The 19,032-nt window shown below is 34.3% G+C and overlaps 1 protein-coding gene across 1 annotated transcript in view; it reads left to right on the forward strand.

The window, feature by feature from the left end:
* Positions 1–19,032, forward strand: part of LOC148951260 (uncharacterized) — a 191,279-nt gene that overhangs the window by 84,432 nt on the left and 87,815 nt on the right. The window contains exons 5-6 of the mRNA XM_089091043.1: positions 2,459–2,672; positions 3,969–4,236. Of these exons, the coding sequence (XP_088947169.1) occupies positions 2,459–2,672; positions 3,969–4,236 (482 nt within the window). The remainder of the gene's footprint in view (positions 1–2,458; positions 2,673–3,968; positions 4,237–19,032) is intronic.

Below are 19,032 nucleotides of genomic sequence, written 5' to 3' on the forward strand. Positions count from 1 at the left end.
TCTTATACGCCCCCAGGGCATAACTTACAACCCTTGACCTTAGGGCTGTGGGGGAATGTCCACCTCAAAAATATAATTTCTAATTGGAAATCAACTACGTTGAACAAAATAGCTATCCCAAAATTTTGATAGGATGTGTTTGGGGAAATGGTGGGCGTGGAAAGGATGTTAGTTGCCTTCCAATCACTTTCGACTATTAAAAAGGGCACTATCCACTTCAATTCCCAATTGAATGATCCCTTTTCCAAATTTCTACGACAACTCCTTCGATACGAAGTGCCCTTTTCTAAGACCAAGAAAGAAAAAAATAATACATTGTTCCAACACCGTTCTTTACGTAGGCAGCTGCCTATGATTCCAAAAATATATGATACATCAAGTTTAGCATTACCCATCAAAAGGCTACGAGTCTGAGAAAATTTGCCTGGTTTTTGAAAGGGGGGAAACACCCCCTGAAAGTAAAGGAATCTTAATGAAAATCAAAATCACACCATTACATTCAGTGTATCAGAGAACCTCACTGCATAAATTTCAAGCTCCTATATAGGCCTAAAAAAAAAATTTAATTTCTTAGTTTTTGTCGGAAGAAAGATCACGGATGCATATTTACTTGTTGTAGTTTTTCCCCAGGGCTAATTGGATTGAAATAATAGTCTTAGAAGATCGGGAAAGGGTGCATTTGAACGGAATATAAAAGTTCTAGTGCCCTTTTAAGTGACCAAAAAAGATTGGAGGGCAACTCAAAATCACACCATCAGATTCAGCGCATCAGAGAACCTTACTGCAGAAATTTCAAGCTCCTATATAACTCTACAAAAATGTGAAATTTCTTAGTTTTTGCCAGAAGAAAGATCACGGATGCATGTTTACTTGATGTAGTTTTTTTCCCCAAGGATAATCGTATCGAAATAATAATCTTAGAAGATCGGGAAAGGATGTATTTGAGCGGAAATTAAAAGTTCTAGTGTCATTTTAAGCGACCAAAAAAGATTGGAGGGCAACTAGCCACCCTCCCACGCCCCCTTTTTTCCCAAAGTTATCTCGTCAAAATTTTAAGATAATCATTTTATTCAGGATAGTTGAAACATCCTATAAATATTTCTTTAGAGGTAACATGACCCCTCCACTGTCTATGGGTAGATGCTTGTTAGTTGAAAAATTGTCCATTGTTTACGTATAGTATTTGTTATTGGGAAGCATACAGACCTTGTTTTGAAGGGACTGTGTGCTTCGGGTGGGTTTCCATAGGGTGAATTTTCTTTGGGGGGCGGGGGGAATTTCCAAGGGGTGAACTTTCCAGGGGAAATTTTACACTGGGGGTATTGTTATAATTCCTGTACGAGTTTCTTTTTATTTGTCTCACTTTCTCTTTGCCAACTCAATTTTGCATGTAGAGATGTTCCGGGGAAATTATCCAGGTGCTATTTTCAGCGTGTTTGGATTTCCGGGAAAAAATTCCCACGGAAGGGGGGATATCTCGAGTAATCGAGAACACGATTAGGAATTAAAGTCTTTCTCAAATTAAAGTATTCAAGGGAGAATTCCGCAAGAAATATTAAGCAAGAATAGAAAGTTTAAGCTAAGATGGAACTCTCTGGGGGGAATCTCTCGGGAGTGGGGTATTTTGCGTGGGAGGAAGTTTCCACAGAGGAGTTTCCCGTGAGGGGAAGGGGGAAATTTTTCGTGAGCCAGATTTGCCAGCATTATCTGAAAAACAATCAGAAATTAGATTAAAAAAACTAGTTTTTTTTAAACTGAAAGTAAGGAACTATATCAAAACGAACAGAAATCATTCCGTATATGAAGAGGCTTCCCGCTCCTCAATACCTTGTTCTTTACGTTAAGTTTGACTGTAATCCCCAATTTTTTAAGAATGCCTTCTGAAATAGAAGGGTCATTTAATTAGAATAGGAAGATTTTTTAAAAGTCCTAAAAGCTTTGGCGCAAAGAGCAAGGTATTGAGGAGGGGGGAACCCCTTCACATACTGAATCATTTCTGTTCGTTTCGATTTTTACTGTTATTCCTTACTTTCAGTTGAAAAAAAAAACTTGTTTTTTGCTCAATCCTAAATAAAATCAGGCATATTTAAAATTCAGAACAAGAACTGTTTTTCAGCCAAGAAACAAAGAACAAACACCATGTGCAAAAGATAGAAAAAGAGCGGATGCACATCTATACAAACGACATCTTAAGAAAGAATTTTGTGTTTTTGTTGCTCAGTGTTTTTTATTGAAGAAAAATTCCAAGTCTAATATTCTGTATTTATTTGTATATTATTCACTATATAAAAATTAAGAAAGAGAAGAAATTAATGCCTTTCTTTTTATCTCATTTCATTTCTGTTTTAAACAGAAAGCAGTGGGATCTAAAAAAAAATATTATCTTTTGAGATTGTTTTCATTTTGCTATTTTATTATATATTTAACACACATGGGAAATTAGATCTAACTTTTCTAGGGTGAAGTAGAAATATTTTTGGCAAAGGAAATGAAAAACCTGAATACTTTTCGGGAAAACATGGAACAAGAAGTTTCTAATATAGAAAGCAACTGCGAACTGGCTGAAAAATACATGACTGAAGGAATTGAATGGGACGACAACGAATTAATGGATACCAAAGATATTTTCCTAAGAACAATGGAGTTCATCAGAAACTTCGACTACGAGCCCGGTAAGACTGATTCTTTAATCGTGACTTGAAACAGTAACTTGTAAGCAATGTCCAAGAACGTCCAATAATGCAATGTCATTTTCTGACACAAAAGCTTTTTTTATGTTATGGTTCTAAAATGCTAGCTTTAAATTCAATTTAATTTTAGCTGTCAACAATGAAATTACAGATCAAATTTGAATCTATATATTCAGGGGGGGGGGGGGGGGTGGTAAAAAGGTCGATTAAAATGACAAAATGTCATTAATCCAAATTGAATTCACGGAAATTAGTTTTAAATCAAATGCATTTTAAATCAGCAAATTCACAAAATCTGGTCGTCTGTTCTGTAAGAAAGTAGAGTTTATTAGTAGGCCAACAGTATTTTTAGTCTAAAAGCCCTTTTGTGTAGGTCGGGCTGGTCCCTCCTTACTTCTTCCCTTTCACAAATATCACCTTTGCCGTTGGGAGTAAATTAGAGTTGGATTAGCAAATTCTTAGATTTTTTTATACATATTTATAGAAATGATTGATGAACCTGAATTATCTTTAAATAAAATTAAGAACAATAAGTTATTTTATATTGCTTGTGCGTATTTACAAATAAGTTGGAAAGTAAACTGTATAAATTCTGACTATCATTACCACCCCCCCCCTCATACTCGGCTTGTGACCGTGAACAGTTAATTATACCAAGCTTGGTAACAATTTACGCAGTCATTTATTTTTTATGCATACGAAATTATGCCTGTGTATTTATACATTTTGTGCATTACGCATTTTTTTATGTCTGTTTACGTTTGATAAATAAAAGAATTTATGTTGACATAGGCCATACAAAAAGTGTAGCCTGTCAAAATTATTTCTGTTACTGGTCGATTTTATTGTATAAATAAATCCTTTACATTGAATTTTCCTTTGTTATGCTTATTTCTTAGGATTATCGTAAGTTTTTTGATTAAAATTTTTTTAATTCCATAAAACATTTACCTTTTTTTAGTCTCTGATTTTAAGTTGCGGTTACATCCGATTCCATCGAATTGTATTTGCTGTTCATAATAGTTTGCTGACGCTTGTTGTTACCATGCGTAAAAAAAAAAAAAAAAAAAAAAAAAAAAAAAAAAAAAAAAAAACCAGATATATCATCATGATCTCTAAATCGCGACACTAAAAAAGAGAAAAAAAATTATAAATACGCAAAATCATTCGGGCATGTATTTGTATAGAAAGTACACAATTATCTAATTAATTCCATGTGAATCTATATCTAGTTAGTTATATTTTTTGTTATTTGACCCTAATATTACCATGTTTTAGGAGACTACACACGTCGGGTTCGTTTCTCGATGTCCCATGACTGTCATCAGCTTTCAGGTACCCTGAGCAATCTTGGAGACATTAACATTAATAGTCCTCCATCATTCTCGGTTAGTGGGCCTCCACAACCACCAACCTTAACTCCTGGATTGATGAGAAGTAAAAGTGATCATAGAGTCGCAGCTCAGTTTAGACAGGCAGAAGAAAAGTACAATATGGCTTATGGTGAAGATCGAGCTTTGTCACCAAGACGTCAATTTGGGGATAGGTAAATCTTGTCTGTTTTTCCATGTTAATTTGTTCTGTGGGAAACATTCTTTTTTTTTTGTCGACAAAAATCCAGGGTCAATTGGACATGGAAGCAGATATGTAGTTTCATTAATAAACATAATGGAGTCAATGTGGAAACGGTAAAACTATAATATGCTTTTTTTTACCAATGATTTTAAAAGTGATAATAAAAAAAAGTCCTTTGAGGATTCTAAATAAAAACACTCAAACATGGTGGGATAGAGAATGTATGATTGCCCTTTTATTTTATTGGAAAATGTGCTTTTTCTAAACTTTATTACCTCAGAAAAAAAGACAACTGGAAGTGTTGATGTTGTATTGCGGTATTATCAGTGTGGGCAAGGGTCACGGTCAGCTGTGACAGTTTAGAATCGATTTCCTAAATTTCATTATTTAAAGAAGTAACAATGTAGACGCAGTAAAGTGTGATATGTCTTCCATATTGTTTTTCCCTGCTACTTTCTATGGAAGGGGGGGGGGGGGGTGTCAGAGAAACATAGAAGGGGGATCGTTTAAAACGTGAAAGGTCGAATGATCTTTATAACGGCTTGTACAGCATCTCTTGTAATTCGATCTGCCCCTGGTTGCCCTCGTAACCCCTAACCCACGTCTCACATCTTATTTACATTTCCGGATATTCAATTTGCTTAGAATAGTTAAATGTTGCATTTAATTGTTTTTTTTGGGAGGGGGGGAACGATATGATGCAAGCAGCCACAAGAGCAAGGACTCTAAAATAAACAAATAACCCATTGCTCCCAAACATGTTTTAAAGTGGAAGAATAAAAATACGTTTGGTTTTGGCTGTCTGATCAGCTTGAAAGTTTCTGGGATTTTTCTCTGGATCTTAGAAATGTCGTTATTGTATAAAAAGGGGATGACATTAGAAGGGGAGGGGGAAAATTACATTTTGCTTATAATCGGTTTAAGTCTTAAATCCACAAATACTAGGACCAAGGAAACCCTAATGTCAAAAGAAAATTCTTAGACCACACTGCCTATCTATTTAGAATTGAAACGAAAATATTAAAAACTGGTAAAAAATTTTATTAAGACAGTAAAAAAGAAAATTTCAACTTAAAAAATAACAAAAGCCCGTAAACTTAAAAGAGTCAGACTTTTATTATTATGCATGAATTAAAATGTTTTTATTTTTCACTGTCTTATTAAAAATTTTTGCCAATTTTTAATTTACTTTTGGTTTCAATTCCCAATAAGAAAAAAGTGAGAACACAGGCTCCCTGATAATGGGACCCCAAAGATGCCCAACAAGCTTTTCTTGCTGATCTGCTTGAACGTTATATCTTTAAGGTTTTTTTTTTTAGATCACCTTAAGGGTTTTTTAGATCACCTTAAAACATACGGTAGAAATTTACAGTTTACTTTAGAAATCGAAATCGCAAATAAAACCCCATTCCTAGATGTGTTAGTTATTCTTAGCTTCGATAGACTCAATTTTACTATATATAGAAAACCAACACAAAATAATATATATTTGCATTTTAAATCAAACCACCCCCCATAAGTTAAAAGAGCAGTCGTAATATCCCTCGTCGATCGTGCCCTAAATATTTGTTCTGATTCCCACATCACAGCAGAATTAAACTTTATCAAGGACATACTTTTTGGAAATGGTTATCCTATTTTATTTATTAATAGTGTAATTAGCTGTAGACTGAAAAGACATTCCTGTAAAATTAATGATAGTTTACCATGTGAGATTTCTGACAAGCCCTTAAACATAATTTACCTCCCCTACATCCCAAGAACCACAACAAATCTTAAAAAAGTTTGCACAAAAAATAATCTGTATGTAGTATTCACAAATGATTTTAAAATCATAAATTTCCTAAATTCTGGTAACGATAAAACCCCATTTACTCGCCAAAGAGGGGTCTATCAAATACCCTGCGATTGTGGCAAATATTGTGTTGGTAGAACACACCAGAATTTAGAAAAGTGCATACAACAGCATAAAGATAATATAGTCAAAACTGCTTTGAAAAAAAAAAAAATTGGTTTTATTGGTTGCATGTTGTTGTTAGTCTTTTTTCTTTTATATATTTTTTTCTTGGTGAGGACGGCCCTTGGACATAGGGCCGAAATATTCAGTCAAATTATCTCCACTGTCTTGCAAAAAGATTTCCCTATTTTTCTTCGTGCTTTTGTTGTTTCTTATGCAGAATTAAATAAAAAAAAACGAGTTTTTTTTAACTGAAAGTAAGGAGCGACATTAAAACTTAAATCGAACAGAAATTATTCCGTATATGAAAGGGGCTGTCCCCTCCTCAATACCACGCTCTTTACGCTAAGTTTGAATATGTCTTACAACTTTATTTTTTAAAACAATAAAAAACTTTAGCGTAAAGAGCGAGGTATTGAGGAGGGGACAGCCCCTTTCATATACGGAATAATTTCTGTCCATTTTAAGTTTTAATGTCGCTCCTTACTTTCAGTTAAAAAAATTCGTTATTTTTTATTCAATTTCTGAATGTTTTGAATTAATGCAGCTTTGATTTTGGCTCACCGTACGTTAATAATTAAAACGAAATTTGTATATTAATTCTACTTTTTTGACTAAATGGCTTTCTCGAAATTTTGGTTCAGACGTAACTTACGAATTAACTTACGTAACGAAGTTCTATATTCGTATGTTTTAATTACGTATATAAGGGAGTTTGTCCCTTAGTCGATACCTTGATCTTTACACAAAAGTTCGAATTTTGTTCGAATCAGAAGCCTCTGAATCACAAAGGCCGGTTAATTAGATTAAATAGCTCTTTTGAAAATACTAAAAAAAACTTCAGCGTAATGGGCGAGATAATGACGAGGAGGCGTATCCCCTCATATACGTAATAATTTCTGCTTGTTTTAAGTTTTAATGTTGCTCCTTACTTTCAGTTGAAAAAAAAACTAGGTTTTTTATTTAATTTCTGATCGTTTTTTAAATAATACTGGGAAATCCGGCGCCCCTGGAAGGATCCTCCCCATAACCCCCTCCTCCGACACCCCCCATTCAGAAAAAAAAAACTCCTCCTGAAACGTCTTTATACTTCCCATTAACCAATACTATATGTAAACAATGGGCAAAGTTCATAGCTTCCAGCCCTTTCCACCGGGAACTGTGGGGGATTAAGTTATCCTCGAAGACATATTTACTATATTTTCGAATATGCTGAACAAAATGGCTATCTCAAAATTTTGATTGGGTGACTTTGGGGAAAAGAGCGTGGGAGGGGGCCAAGTTTCCCTCCATTTTTTTGGTCACTTAAAAAGGGCACTAGAACTTTTAATTTCCGTTCAAATCAGCCTTTTTACGATACTATAGGACTACTGGATTCATACGATCATCACTGGGGAAATAAAAAAAAAAAAAACAAAAAAAATAAAAATAACCCCACAAATGTTATCTATCTTCGTAAATAAAATAAAAAATTCCACATTTTTGCTCATAGGAGCTTAAAACTTCTACAGTACGAGCTTATAATATACTGAATCCAAAGATGTGATTTTTATTAAACTTTTATGAATTTTTGGGGATGTTTTCCTCTTTTTTTCGAAAATAAGGCACTTTTGACTTTTGATGGGTAAAATTAAACTTAATGAAACTTATATATTTGAAATCAGCATAAAAATCTGATTCTATTGATGTATCTATGGGTATCGAAATTCCGGTTTTTAGAGTTCCGGTTACTATTGAGCCGGGTCGCTCCTTACTTACAGTTCGTTACTACGAACGGTTTGATATATAGGACACAGGAAACCCTATGCAACACATAAAAATTGGACGTGAAGGTTTTAGTTTTTGCTAATATAACCCCTCAATAGATAGGTATTCGGTAATTTCAGATAATTGACCCATGCCAAAAGGTATAATGTTTCAGATTAGCCCAAATTGAAAGGAGTGACTAGACTTGGAGTATATTTGGTCCAACATACAATTTTTTTACCACACGGAATCGGTATTTTTGGCATGATTTGAAAACGATCAAAAATTAAAGTCTTTTTCAAATGAAACTATGCTAAAAAGAACGGCCCGCAAGAAATTTTTAATGGTGAATTTTCTGCGAGGATTGAATTGTCCGGGGGAATTTGCCGGGTAGGGATATTTTATGTGTAAGAAGCTTTCCATGGAGAAATGTTCCTTGGAGAGAAGGAATTTTCCGTGGAGGGGCAGCCAAACTTCCCGGCATTATTTGAAAAACGGTCAGAAACTAAATAAAAAAAATTCTTCAACTGAAAGTAAGAAGCATCTTTAAAACTTAAAAAAAAGAAATTATTCCGTATATAAGGGGAATTGCCCCTTCCTCAATACCTTGCTCTTAACGCTAAAGTTTGACTTCGTGTTGTTCTTAATTATTTAAGAACGACTCCTGAAACACAAGGGTCACTTAATTAGAATAACAAACTTTTTCAAAGTACTAAAAACTTTAGCATGAGGAGCGAGGTATTGAGGAGGGACAGAGGTGGTTTTTGGGGGAGGGGAGAGGGAGGCCTTCCCCGGGTGTAGAAATTTTAGGGGCGCAAAATTTCAAATACATAATCTAACATATATAATCATTTTGTAATTTTTGAAATTTTATTAAAATAAAGTAGAGGGTGCAGTTGGCAGTAGATATGAGCAAATTGAACCAGAAATTTTCATTTTTCTCATATCTTTTCCCATATAATGTAAGAAAGGTCTTATTTAAACAAATAAAACATTCGTTAATAAATGAAGATTTTGCTAATAAATGAATATTCTATTAAATTTTGGCCCAAAAATCTTAGGAGTGAAGGTGGGGGGGGGGTCGCTAATCAATATTTTGCTCCAGGTGCAAGAAAGGTCAGGACCGCCATCAGGAGGGGACAATCCCCGTTATATACGAAATAATTTCTGTTTATTTTGTTTTGATATTGCTCCTTACTTTTAGTTGAAAAAAACCTTCTTTTTTTTTATTTTATGACACATAAAGAACTAATTACTTGAAGAATAGCTTCGTTTGAGGGTTCATTTTGATTTGGACTCGTTCTTTATGCGGACTCGCTCATTTTGACTCGCTCTTTACGCTAAAGTTTTTTATTGTTTTGAAAAATATAGTTGTGAGAAAGAGTCTAACTTTAGCGAAAAGAGCGAGGCTTTGAGGAGGGGACAGCCCCTTTCATATACGGAATAATTTCTGTTCGTTTTAAGTTTTAATGATGCTCCTTACTTTCAGTTAAAAAAAACTTTTTTTTTATTTGATTTTTGAACGTTTTTGAATTAATGTAGATTTTGATTTTGGCTCACCGTACATGAATAATTAAAAGGAACCTGGTATATCAGTTTTACTTTTTTTTGGTTAAATGGCTTTGTCGAAAGTTGTTTAATTTTATTTCTGAACTTTTTATTAGTAATAGATATACGTAACTTACAAATTAATTTACGTAAGTAACTTCTATATTCATATTTTTTAAGACGTATATAAGCTCCCTAGTCAGTACCTCACTCTTTACGCTAAAGTTCGAATTTTGTTCCAATTCTATTAAAAATAATCACAAAGACCATTAATTACAATATATAGCTCTTATGAAAGTACTAAAATAAAACTTTGGCTTGAAAAGTGAGGTTTTAATTAGGGGGTAAACTCAATCGTATACATAATAATTTAAGTTGATTTTTAGATTAGATGTTGCTCCTTAATTTTATTTGAAAAACTTTGTTTTTTTAATTTAATTTCTGATCGTTTTATAAAATAATGCTGGCAAATCTGGCGCCCCCTTCATATAAATTTCCTTCCCCCATCGAAAGATCCTCCCGTGTAACCCCCGACCCCCCCCTCACCCCCCACTAACAAAAAAAAACACCTGAAAACGTATGTATACTTCCCAATAACCAATGCTATATGTAAACATTGGGTAAAGTTCATAACTTGCAGCCCTTCCCCCGGGGACTGTCGGGGATTAATTCATCCTCAAAGACATAGTTATTATATTTTCGACTATGCTGAACAAAGTTGCTGTCTCAAAATTTTGATCGGGAGACTTTGGGAAAAAAGTGAGCGAGGGAGGGGGCCTAGTTGCCCTCCATTTTTTGGTCACTTAAAAGGGACACTAGAACTTTTAATTTCCGTTCAAATGAGCCCTCCCGCGATATTTTAAGACCAATGGGTCGATACGATTGCCTCTAGGAAAAAAAAAGCAAATAAACACGCATCTGTGATCTTTCTTCTGGCAAAAAAATTCCAAATTCCACATTTTTGTAGATAGGAGCTTGAAACCTCTACAGCAGGGTTCTCTGATACGGTGAATATGATGGTGTGATTTTCATTAAGGCTCTGTAACTTTTAGGGGGTGTTTCCCTCTTGTTTCAAAAATCAGGCAAATTTTCTCAGGCGCGTAACTTTCGATGGGTAGGACTAATTTTGATGAAACTTATATATTTGAAATCAGTATAAAAATCTAATTTTTTGATGTATCTATTGGTATCAAAATTCCTGTTTTTACAGTTTCGGTTTCTATTGAGCCGGGTCGCTCCTTACTTACAGTTCGTTACCACGAACTGTTTGATTAATATTAGTTGTAGAGACCTAGACTATGCGTAAGATTTTTAGATCTCGGAATCGTTTCAATATCTTAAAATATCATATCAGACGATAAAATTCAACCTTGCGGACCTTCACAATATTGTACTTCAGTTTGTTTGGCCCTCTGTTGTTTTAAATTACCATTAGTGTTTTAACAGTATAGGCTCATTCTTCCTTTTTTTTGTTGATAAAACTCCCTGACGTAAAGGATCTTATTAGTATATATAAATTTCTATACTATTTTTTTTACTATCTTAATTAAAAGTTTTGTCTGTTAGTCTATATTTCCATTTCTTTTTATACAAAAAATCATATTAATCTCCTCATAATAAAACTATCAAGGGATTCCGACATAGTGCTTAAGCTCAAAACACATGTTCCCTTGATATATTTGAAAATTGTTCTATAGCTCTCTTATTTAGTCTTATATAACTCCGTGGTTGCACAGTGGATTAATGCTCTGCTGTGCAATATGGGCCCAAGGTTCAATTCCAGCTTACCCAAGGTTGTGTGACAGGCTTGCTACCTGATCCTGTAAAAAGACCCGGCAACATAAATGTCAATTCCAAGCAGCATGAGCAGTAATAAAAAAAAAATTAACTAAAAACTAAGGAGCGATATTTAATTTCTGATCGTTCTACATAATGCCGGTAAATCTCTCCCCTCCATGACAAATTTCCTCCCCTCACGGGAAACTCCTCCGTGGAAAGTTCTTTCCGCATAAAGTATACCGCCCTCCGGTAAAATTCCTTCCGGACAATTCCATCTTCGCTGAAATCCCCCCTCCCTCCATAAAACTTCCTGCAGACAATTCAGCCTGAAAACTCTCTTTAGCGTACTTTCATTTGTAAAAGACTTTAATCCTAATCGTTTTTCCGGTCACTCCGAGAATCCATACCGTAAATTTTCCCCGGACAATTCTTCCAGAACGTATCTAGATGCAAAATTGAGTAGGCAAAGAGAAAGGACGACAAATGAAAAGAATTTCGTATAGGAATTCGGTCAAATCCCCTCAGTGTCAAATCTACCCTGGAAAGTTTAACCATGGAAATTTCCCTCCCCACAGAAAATTATTCCCATGGAAACCCACCCCAAGCACAAAATCCCCCTCCTCCGAAAAATGTGTGTATACTTCCCAATAACTAATATTATACGTAACCAGTGGGCAAATTTTTATAATTTAAAGACGTATCCCCAAGGGATGGGGGGATACCCCCGGCCCCTGGGGGCTTTTCTTTCTAATGGTATGGTTGTGGAACTTTTCAACTATGCTGAAGAAAACTGCTATCTCAGAATTTTGATCGGAGGATTTTGGGGAAAGCTGGTGGGGGATGGGAGGATAGCTGCCCTCCAATCTTTTGTCACTAAAAAAGACACTAGAATTTTAATTTCCGTTCAAAAGAGCCCTCTCCTGATGTTCTAGGACTACTGGTTCGATACGATAACCCCTGGGGAAAAAATAAATAAAGATCCGCGATCTTTCTTCTGACAAAGAAAACAATTTTAATATTTTTGTGGATAGGAGCTTGAAACATCTACAGTAGGGTTCTAGGATACGCTGACTCTGAAGGGGTGATTTTGAGATTCTTTGACTTTGAGGAGATGTTTTTCACTTTTTCGAAAATCAGGCAAATTGTTCTCAGGCTTGTGGCCTTTTATGGGTACGACTAAGCCTAATGATGTAATATATTTTGAATCAACATAATAAGACGATTCCATTGATATATTTATTGATATCAAAATTCCTTTTTTATAGATTTTTGGTTGCTTTTGAGTCGTTTCGCTCCTTACTTACAGTTCATTACCACGAACTGTTTGATTGGGAGGGGGGAATTAAAAAGGTTTTGTTTTTTTGTGTTAAATAAGATGATCTTGAATCTATGGATGTATATGAGGTATAACGCATGTAGTGGTATGATTACGTAATATGATTAAGATGTTTTTATGATTACAACCTAATCAAACTTAACCTAATTTACATTATTCAATCCTAGATTAAAGTGAATTTTTGTAGTTATGCTAGTGTCGTATCTCGAAAAGTAGAAGTGATAGGCAAAACTAAAGGTGTTATTGAATTAAGTGCTCCAGTGAATAACCTAGAACAGCTTATTATCACCTAGCACTGGAAAAGATCCTACCTAGGCTGTTGATTACGATTATTGTAACCGAAAATTGTTTCGGTCGATTACGTAATTGATTTTAAATCAATCTAGTTAAAAGTTCTGAAATATAATAGTTAGGCACATTACTGGTTTTTCTGCTAATCGGTAAAATATTTTCGTCCAGGGGGGAGGTGGACTAGAAATAGTCACATAAACTCGCACAAACATGACCACACACACACAAGCAAGCATGTTATATAGAAACCCAGGAGCTATTGAGTCTTACACAACTCATAAACCACCACTTGACCATTTTGACACTGGTGTAGATTATGGATTAACGATTGGAACTGGTCCAGTGAAAACTCCTCTGTCAGGGACTACAATTCATGAAAAGGTAGAAGAGGGCAAGGATTTTTTTTTTTATTTCGTTTAGAGAAGGTACAAAAACATATTTCTCAAAATAGAGGTGTGAGGGGATTTTTGTAATTACTTACAATCAGCAGGCCAAAAAGAGGTATTTTCGGAAGGACGTCTTTTAGGAAATTGTCTATTCAGAATACTTTTCCAATAGAACCTGGTTCCAGAATGCTAACTATTATTCTGATTCAACAGAATTGAAATTTTTGAGAATCGCAAAAAAGAACCTGAAACCCCTCAAAATGACGTCAAATGAAAATAAAAGTACTCTATTGAAATTGTCACTGTCGAAATCCCTAGGTGGAGATCTTAACTGGAGATTTACCTTGAACAGCAAGTAAAACGGGTTTTTTTTGCATGAGTAGCACCAATGTTTCTCCTTTTCTTTTTTCTTTTTGTTCCTCAGGAATGATTGTCTTGAGCCAGCTGTTGTAGAATTTTGGGAGAAGTCTCATTTGAATGGAAATAAGGAAATCCAAAGCTTTTCTGAGTAGCAAGATATTTTCTGCCGCAGCAAAGTGCCTCTCTCCACCACATTCCCCACAAAACATTAGTTTTTGCAAAAAGAAGGATGATATACCAGGGAATGCAAATTTCAAGATAAACAATCAGTTTGTTAGGGTCTAAAATCCTTAACTGGAGTTTCACAGTGCCCCATCTCAAGAATTGAGGAAAATCATTTTTTAGCATAGATAGTGCGCCTTTTTTGTCTCCTCTTTTTTTCTTTTTTCTCAAAAACGATCATACTGAGTAAAAAGTCATAACTAATCCTGAGGAGGTTGGTTTGAACAGAAATTACCCTATTTTCGTTCAAATGAACCTCCTAGCAAATGAAAATTACCCAGCACCCTTTTTAAGTCACGAAAAAGATGCACAATTGCTGGGTGCTATATTCCGCAACAAAACAACGATATAGGGCGAAAATACCAGTGAGTGAAAATTCTTAGATGGACAATTGACTTAAAACTAGTTAAGTGCTGATTAGAAAATCCACTCCTCCAATAATCTCCTCTTTCCCCGAAGTCTCAAGTTTTTTTTACGTTTTTTTTTATAATTTTCTTCCTATATGGTTTCCAGGCAATACTTCTCAGCCACGCTTAGTCCTCTAAAGTATCTACCACCACCCATTACCACTCCAAAGGGCACTGAAATTTGGTGAACTTGGACAAACTTCCGGTTTTTCATATATTTATGAATTCCGTAAATTCCTATATTTTATTACATTTGACATTAAAGACACATTAAAAACCTGTAACGCTAAGATTGTCACGAACCGTGGCTGTTATAATAGGCGTGGTCTTGCGAAACTTTATTCGACATTTTGCAATCATGCTATATTTTTGTGTCTGAGCTTTATCCTTTTCTTTCATGAAAGTGATCTTAATCTAATTTAGGTGTGTTATTTTCTGTGTTGTAAGTCTCTTCTTTATTTGCCGCGCCGTTATCAGAATAGAAAAATTATTGCTCGGTCCGGTGCTACTAACAGAATTTCTGTTTCATCATTAAAAAACTGACCTCTGATGCAGGCTTAGCCTACGGCTGAGTCTGCATCACCGTCTTATCTGAATGTTGTTGTGTTTTATATAGCTGTTGATTTTGTTGTAATGGTTAGTGATATATCATCATCGCGTTCGTTTATTATTTTTGCAGTGCATAGTTTATTATTTTCTCTTTGTCTTACTCCACTACCTTCAATTTTCTAAGTGGGCTACGAAGGCATACATAGATTTATAGGTGTCTAGGGTAAACAACATACTATCCCTAGACTGTTTATCTCGAATTTTTAAAAAGAAAGAAGTTCCTGTGTTGACGCAGTGGGGTTGACTTCTGCTTGGTAATATGGGACCCCGGGTTTGATCTCAGCTGCAGCAAGCCACCGCAGGCTCCGCAATTTGATTCCGGTGATGAGATTATGCGAAGCATGTCCTTGATGATCTTAACAAGAAAAAGAGGCAAAAGATGAAGAATAAGAAGGAGACGAAACCAGTTGAGCTAAGTGAATGAAACTTTCAGAGTTTTTTATGAATTGACATTTGTGGTAATTCCAGAAAATTTATTTCACCCGGCTTCACTCCTTTCTTTAAGATGTAAACAAAAGTTTTATGACAACCTATTTTTTAAATGAGGGAGAGAGGATCTACGTTCGGGGACCAATATAAACGGCGCTTTTTGCGCAAGCTTCCTTATACTATACACTAAGATAGTGACCGCTGTATATTGCATAAAAAATATAAAGTTACTTCACGCTAGTTGTTAAGAATCCTATAAATGTAGGAAACATCAAAAGTCATTTTATTTTAGCTAGTTTTGTAATATCTAGATATCTATTTTTGTCATAAGGACTGCGAAGCAATAATTTTGGTTCGTTTTATGTTTCAACTTGGCACTTCCAGAAAAAGTCTTGGTTTTCTTTGAAATTAATACTCGTTAGATGTCATCATCCAAGCATCACTTGATGCCATGTGGAACAATCTTCCAGCAAAGACACTCACCGGCATCTCATTTCTAAACTCCTTCAACAAGAGCTTTAATTGTTTTCCAACACTAGCGTAGCCTTGCTGCTGGTACCTTGAACTTAGATTATATATATGTATATATATATATATATATATATATATATATATATATATATATATATATATATATATATATATATATATATATATATATATATATATATATATATTTATTATATATATATTTACATAGAAATCAAAGGATAAAACTTAGACATATAATATAGATAATATAGAAAATATAGACGTATTTTTTGTTGTATTTTATTTTGTAGCAGCCAAATTAGTTAAAAACGGTGATAACTAGCCCGTATTGCTGCTCTTGCTTTGACTAATTCATTGCAATTTGTTAGACCTCAATGTTGAAATGTATACCAAGCCTTATGTAATCTAGTCAAAATTTGCAAAACTAGAAAAAATTATTCATACCTACCAAAATAAAAAGAATAAGTTACAGTGATAAATTTGAAACAAAATGCACTCTCTTCAATTTTTCAGTTCAATTCAATTTTCAATTTGATAACGGGGTTTATTTAAGAAAATACAAAACAAAATACATAAAGAAAATACATACACAAAAAAAAAAGCAATACAACAAAATAATTGACCCTCCGTAAGCTTTCGCTTGCTTGGAGTAACCCCTTAAACAAAGGAATAAAATTTAAAAAGAGAAGGAGAGAAAAGAAAGAAAAAATAAGAAAAAAAAGAAGAAGAAAACAAAAACAAAAAAGGCTGTATTTGCCCTACTCCTTGTCGCAACCCTGGAAACTTGAGAGAGAAGGAAATTCAATTTAACGATTCTTCAAAAAGCATACAACTGGATACAAACTGTTTTAACATCTCTACGGAAATCACACAAATTTGCGACTTTTTTAAAATTCGGGTAAATTATTTCTAACATTTGGCCCAATAAAATGTATTGAAAATAAAGATCTAGTTTGACTTCAGGTTTCCTCACTTTATTAGCACATCGTGAAGGATAATTGTGTATGTCATCACCAGAAGCAAATCAATTTAGGAAACACCTAGGAACTAATTTGGAATAATACTTATACATGAATAATGCATGATAAAATTTTCCTAGACCTGACCACAGTTTATAGAATTATCCAGTAAGTTTATCGCAGATCATTTCTGGTCTTTATTCTCGGTACGAACAAAAAGCTCCTCCCACTTATTTCTACATTAGCGGGTTAGTCTGTTTCCGTCAATCAATGAAAAATGGTTACAAAGTGCATTATTCGTAATAGCGGGTTTCCACTTGTTTCATGTCCAAGAGAAATCTGACTTGTCTACCCGTGAAAAGATCTAATGCCGCTTATGTTTATATCTGTAAAAACGTTCTCTGGAGCACTCGCACCTTTTTTGTCCGGGTTTTTATAATGGGTGAGATAGGGTATGATCATACTGCTAATTCTATAAACTGTGGACCTGACAGAGGGATAATATTTAACTGTACATATTGAGATCTAACTGATGTTTCTTTGCTATCTCCGGCCAAAACTAGGAGTGCCATGTTCTGCATCACATGTAGCTGCTTCAAGTGGACCGACAACGTACTAGACCATATACTCACACAATAAACAAATACGGGTCGACTAAAGGGAAATAAAGTTATCTCATCACATAATCCGAAAATATATTCTTCAACTTTCTCATTATTCCAAGATTTCATCAAATTTTACTACTAATAAAATATGTATGATTTTTAAAACTAAGGCATTCATCAACAATAAAACCAAGATATCTGATATTATTGGTACGTTTGACTACACAATTATCTTTTTGTATATCAGTGATCCAAGGGTAATCCTTAGAAGACCTACCATGCATAAAAAACCTTGATTTATTATAATTAAACAAAGTTTATTTACTCTCATCCACCTATTTAGGCATAGTGTACCCTTTCTCATTATTTCTATTAAATGAGCTGAAGTCTTTGCTGCCACAGTAAAATAGGCATCATCAGCACAACTGGGAAGGATGACCTTAGAATTAGTATGTAAACCTTGAGAATTATTTATCAAACCTATTAGAAAAAAGTTCAAGTCATTAATATATACTAGGAATAAAGGGGGGCCTAATACGGAACCCTGGGCATACATAATTCAACTACTCTTTCACTTGACTTAGCTCCAGACATTTCTACATACTGTGGCCTACCACTCAAAAAGGATTCAAATAGCTTCAATTTTCTAGGTTCCACAATAAAATTACATGGTCAACAGTGTCGAACGCTTTTACAATATCTAAGAAAATGGACGCCACTTTAAAACCCTGGTCTAGAGCATCATTTACAAACGTAGTCAACATTAAAACTGCCTGTTCTGTAGACATCCCTTCACGGAAACCAAATTGATTAGGATAAAAAAATTATCTATTCTCTAAAAACTTGGATACTCTTATGTTTATCAGTTTCTCTAATAACCTCGCTATATCAGAAAGGCTATATCGGCCTATAATTATTTATATTATTCTTCTCTTCTCCTTTAAGTAAAGGGATTGCACCCTTGCACCTTTAAGGCACTCAGGATATAAATCATTTTTAAAACTTTCATTAACCAGGTGCAAAATTTGGTGCAATATGACAGGAAAAATTGCCTTAAATACTTTCACTGACATTAAATCAGACCACGCACCACTTTTTCACATATTTTTTACCACATCAGTCCTTTTTTAGTAACTGGTCGTAGATACATTGATATATCACTACTTAACTACACAAATTGGGTGAAACAGCCATCACTCGGATGTTGTGCAACTGACAATGCTAATCTTCTTCCTATACTAGAAAGAATATCACACATTCGTTCAGTTTTTTTTTATATTCTTATCACCATCGAAAATGAAAATATCATCGTGATTAATCGGATTAACCACATATTTTTATAATTTTTTAAATCTTGCCAGGGTTACCTTCTGCTTTTCTAAAACGATCGCTAAAAAAATCTACCTTAGCCTCGATTCTTAACCATTGAATACCAACCTGTAAACTTATCATTTATATTCGTATCATTATGCATCATAATGTATCAATTTAAATCTAATGTATCATCCGTATCATAAAAATCAAAATTCGTGTCTCCTTGCTTATTATTTAACTTCGATACATTAATATGCCTCACCCACTTCAGAACGCTCTAATGCTGGTCTTTTGATTTTTTTTTTTTTTTTTTTTTTTTTTTTTTTT

The sequence above is a fragment of the Artemia sp. Qi Xiang Cuo genome, chromosome 6 (assembly GCF_049724085.1).
Source record: "Artemia sp. Qi Xiang Cuo chromosome 6, ASM4972408v1, whole genome shotgun sequence".
In the NCBI taxonomy this organism is placed as follows: domain Eukaryota; kingdom Metazoa; phylum Arthropoda; class Branchiopoda; order Anostraca; family Artemiidae; genus Artemia; species Artemia sp. Qi Xiang Cuo.